Genomic DNA, 2,721 nt, shown 5'->3' with positions numbered 1-2,721 from the left:
GGTTATAGTCGGGTCTGGAGAGATTGTCCCACAGCCACTTCTCCGACTGTCCCAAAAGCAAGCGGATGGACTCGTCACGGGTCTGACCTTGCGCTGTCCCTTTGTGCCTTTGCTGTCCAGCTGGCTGCGGTGCATTTGGTGGATTCTCACTACTGCACGGACCCTGGCAAGTTCATCTCCGTTCTCTGCACCTCGCTCTCCACCATGCTGCACGTGGAACTGCCCCACGTCAACATCCTCTCCAAGATGGACCTGATCGAGCAATACGGCAAGCTGGGTAAGAGCCTTTGCGAGAGAGAGGCGTGGAGCTGGGCTGGGGAATCGGGTGCGGATTAGCTGCTCGGGTACGGCGATGTACGGCTGGGAGGTGGAGGGGGAACTGGTGTAAACCTCGCTGGCTTCTTGGTGGCGTGTTCTGGCCAGGGAAGCCCCAATATTTACAGATTGCCTTCAGAGCTTCCTGGTCTTTCCCTGCAGCTTTCAACCTGGATTATTACACAGAGGTCCTGGACCTCTCCTACCTGGTGGACCATTTAGCTTCCGACCCCTTCTTCAGAAACTACCGCCGCCTCAATGAGAAGCTGGTGGAGGTGATCGAGGACTACAGCCTGGTGTCCTTCGTTCCGCTCAACGTCCAGGTGATGCAGCAGGAGGAGCGGGGCAGAGAGGACAGGGAGCGTTGGGATATGTGGTCAGCACGTTTGGTAGCAGCTAGGTTACACCTGCGTAGAGCCACGAGGGCTGAAAAGCTCAACTGTGAAGAGACTCCGGCATGGGGGAGGACAGTGAAATACACCCAGACTCGTAAACCATCTGTGGCAGCCAAAGGAAAAGAAAAGGCCGATGAGTCTGGGGCTACGCGGGCTTTGTGTCCTGGGGTGGGGAATTAAGGCTCCCCCTTCGTTCACTCTTCTGGGCCTGCATTTCAAATCTGGGCAAAGCGTTACCTAAAACGTTGTTAAATTAGGGAGCACAAAATAATTAGACGATTGGGAGGAATGCACGTGGGAGGAGGGGCTGAAAACGTTAATCTTGTAGCTTGCAGAAGTGTCAACAGAGTCAAATGGGCTGAGACAAGAGGTGATGAAAGGGAGCGAGAGGGTGGAGGGTGTCAGCCCGTCATGTATTTGGGCTCCACAGGGCGTGCCCCTGGTTGTCCTGCGGCCCCTCTGAGCTCAGGGAGGCCGGCAGCACGCTCGGGGCGTTGGGCACCGTGTGGGTGGCCCAGAGCCTGGGAGGAAATCCGTGGTAAAGCCCAGCGCGAGCTCTTGCCTCCGGGGAAGGGCCACGGTCCCTGTGTGTCATCTCCCGCCCTTTCAGGATAAGGAGAGCATGCGGCAGGTGATGCAGGCGGTGGACAAAGCCAACGGCTATTCCTTCGGAGACCAGGAGCACAGGAGCCTGGAAGCTCTGATGTCGGCGGCGGTGGGAGCCGATTTCCACTTCACTTCGTATCCTTCTCCACCGATCCTCTGTTGTGTTGAGTTTTAATTTCTCCTTCCCTGGGGAGGAGAGGCTGGAGGTGGGGCTGGCAGTTTGCAGGCCCAGGTTGTTCCTAACGTCATCTGATGCTGTTTGGTGATACGCAGGTAGCGAGCAGGGCTCGGCCCAGCCCTTAGCAGACAGTTGTCCACACCAAAGCCACCGCGGTTGTGGCTAATTGATACTGTGAATGTGGGAGGAGCCTTTTGACAACTTTTCCTCTCTCTCTCACGCTCACTGGGACTGGTTCGTTCCACCTCGTCCAAACCATACAATTGATTCTCCTGTACTTGTCGGGTCTGGGATCAGCCAGAGCCAGACATAACTCGGGTGATGCCTGCTGCTGCCAGTACTGCTGCCTTCCTGCCAGCCTTCAGGCTAGTGCGGGGCTGGAGAACGTTAAGAGCTCCTTGAAGAAGGGAGTGTTTGAGCCCAGCCCCTTGTTTTCCTTAATTACTGCATTATCAGCACACTTGCAGTGCAGGAGAAGTATGTGCAATCTCAGGACAAAGCCGTGAAGGAAGAAGTGATGGATCTGTAACACGCCCACCTCTTCCACAGCCGCTCTCGGTTTTGACACCTCTCCTTTTCCTGCCAGGAGCTTCAGGGATCTCCGCGTCGCGTGACTCGGACGGAGGGAAAGCCTTTCCGGGCGGAGGTCTGGCTGCCGGACTCCCTCTCGAAGGGTTTGACCTCTTGGGCTTCAGCCCCGCTGCACAGAGCAGCGTTTTTGCGGAAGGGCGATGGCTGAGTTGCAAAGCCGCGGTTCGCAAGAGAGGAGAAGCAAGATAAAGGCTCCTCCTCCCCATCATGACCAAGGCAGAGCCAGAGAAAGAAAAATCAGTTTGAGCGGTGAGACTTGAGACGAAAGTTCTTGGTTTACAGCATAGGAGGGGTGTGCGTGGGCCTCGTACTCGGAGGAGTATTCAGGCTAAGCAGCCTCGTCTGTCTCAAGGAGGACAGAAAAGATGGTTGTTTTTCTTTTTTTTTTTTTAAATAATGATGGACTCTTTCTTAATAAACACTCCTTCGTCTCGCTTTCATCTTGTGAGTTTGCTGAACCCAAATAAATAAAACCAAGAGCGCAACAAAGCCCGAGGCTAAAAAGCCTCTGGTGGGAACGTCACAGCAGCCGCTGCCTTGTGTACTTTGCAGGAAGGCTCCGTCTTTGCGACGTCGTTTTCCCCTATGATCTGCCTGAGAAGAGGCAAAGCGTTTGCTGGAGGGAGTGGGGAAGAG

General features: G+C 55.1%; 1 protein-coding gene across 1 annotated transcript in view; it reads left to right on the top strand.

The window, feature by feature from the left end:
• The window catches only part of GPN2 (GPN-loop GTPase 2), a 4,574-nt gene extending 2,049 nt beyond the window's left edge, over positions 1 to 2,525 (top strand). Inside the window, exons 2-5 of the mRNA XM_009334664.1 lie at positions 121 to 277; positions 478 to 638; positions 1,321 to 1,451; positions 1,951 to 2,525. Of these exons, the coding sequence (XP_009332939.1) occupies positions 121 to 277; positions 478 to 638; positions 1,321 to 1,451; positions 1,951 to 2,023 (522 nt within the window). The 3' untranslated portion in view covers positions 2,024 to 2,525. The remainder of the gene's footprint in view (positions 1 to 120; positions 278 to 477; positions 639 to 1,320; positions 1,452 to 1,950) is intronic.
• Positions 2,526 to 2,721: the final 196 nt, after the last annotated feature.

This window comes from Pygoscelis adeliae, unplaced genomic scaffold (genome assembly GCF_000699105.1).
Source record: "Pygoscelis adeliae isolate BGI_AS28 unplaced genomic scaffold, ASM69910v1 Scaffold422, whole genome shotgun sequence".
Taxonomy (NCBI): domain Eukaryota; kingdom Metazoa; phylum Chordata; class Aves; order Sphenisciformes; family Spheniscidae; genus Pygoscelis; species Pygoscelis adeliae.
The sequence above is the reverse complement of the archived record's forward strand: the minus strand, read 5'-3'. Positions and strand labels throughout refer to the sequence as shown.